Source organism: Bubalus kerabau, chromosome 15 (genome assembly GCF_029407905.1).
Source record: "Bubalus kerabau isolate K-KA32 ecotype Philippines breed swamp buffalo chromosome 15, PCC_UOA_SB_1v2, whole genome shotgun sequence".
NCBI classification, from domain to species: domain Eukaryota; kingdom Metazoa; phylum Chordata; class Mammalia; order Artiodactyla; family Bovidae; genus Bubalus; species Bubalus kerabau.
Genome location: NC_073638.1, coordinates 79,145,716 through 79,146,630, shown reverse-complemented (window position 1 = coordinate 79,146,630; position 915 = coordinate 79,145,716). Strand labels below are relative to the sequence as shown.

Here is a 915-nt window from a genome sequence, read left to right as displayed (position 1 = left end):
TCAGACTTTGTTGCACCATAACTTTCTCACGGCCTGTTTGACTTCTGCATTCCTCAGAGTGTAAATCAGAGGGTTGAGTAAGGGTGTCAAAATAGTGTAAAATACAGCCACCATCTTGTCCACTGGAAATACAGTTAGAGGACGAGCATATATGTATATACATGGTACAAAGAATAAGATAATAACAATAATGTGGGAGGTGCATGTGGCAAGGGCTTTCCTTCTTCCTTCTGCACTACAGTTACTCAGAGAATGTAAGATGAAAACATAGGAGATAAGCAGCAACAGGAAACTCACCATGCATATGGTCCCACTGTTAAACACTATGAGTAGGTTGATGACATAAGTATCCACACAGGCAAGTTTCAACAAAGGCTGCATATCACAGAAATAGTGATCAATAACATTGGGGCCACAGAAGGGTAATTTCAAAACCAACAGAATCTGTGCTGAAGAATGAATACAAGATCCCATCCAAGCCAGTTTCACCAGTGCCCCACAGACACGCTGGCTCATGATGGCTGTGTACCTCAGGGGTTTGCAAATGGCCACGTAGCGATCAAAGGACGTGAGGACAAGTACCAAGATCCCCATGCACCCAAAGAAGTGAAATACAAAGATCTGGGTCATGCACTCATTGTAGGAGATGATTTTCTTCTCAGATATAGAATCTATAATTAGCCTAGGGGCAGTGGTTGTTGAAAGACAGGCATCAACAAAGGATAAGTAGAAAAGGAAGAAGTACATAGGGCTCCCAAGTGTCTGGCTATATCGTACGGTCATCACAATTAGGAAGTTTGCCAACAGAGTTCCAAGGTATAGAAATAAGAAGATAACAAATACTACTTTCTCCTTTAGTAGATCCTGTGTTAACCCAAGCAGAATGAACTCATTCACACTGCTGTTCTCCTCCAT

The 915-nt window shown here is 42.0% G+C and overlaps 1 protein-coding gene across 1 annotated transcript; it reads right to left on the bottom strand.

Moving 5' to 3' along the window:
• Window positions 1–915, bottom strand: LOC129628433 (olfactory receptor 4C11-like). Its single transcript, XM_055547877.1, has one exon. The coding sequence runs from the start codon at window positions 913–915 to the stop codon at window positions 1–3; it is 915 nt and encodes a 304-aa protein (XP_055403852.1).

What these genes read in the sequence shown, in the direction of transcription:
- LOC129628433 (XM_055547877.1), bottom strand. Translation starts at nt 915, where the DNA reads ATGGAGGAGAACAGCAGTGTGAATGAGTTCATTCTGCTTGGGTTAACA.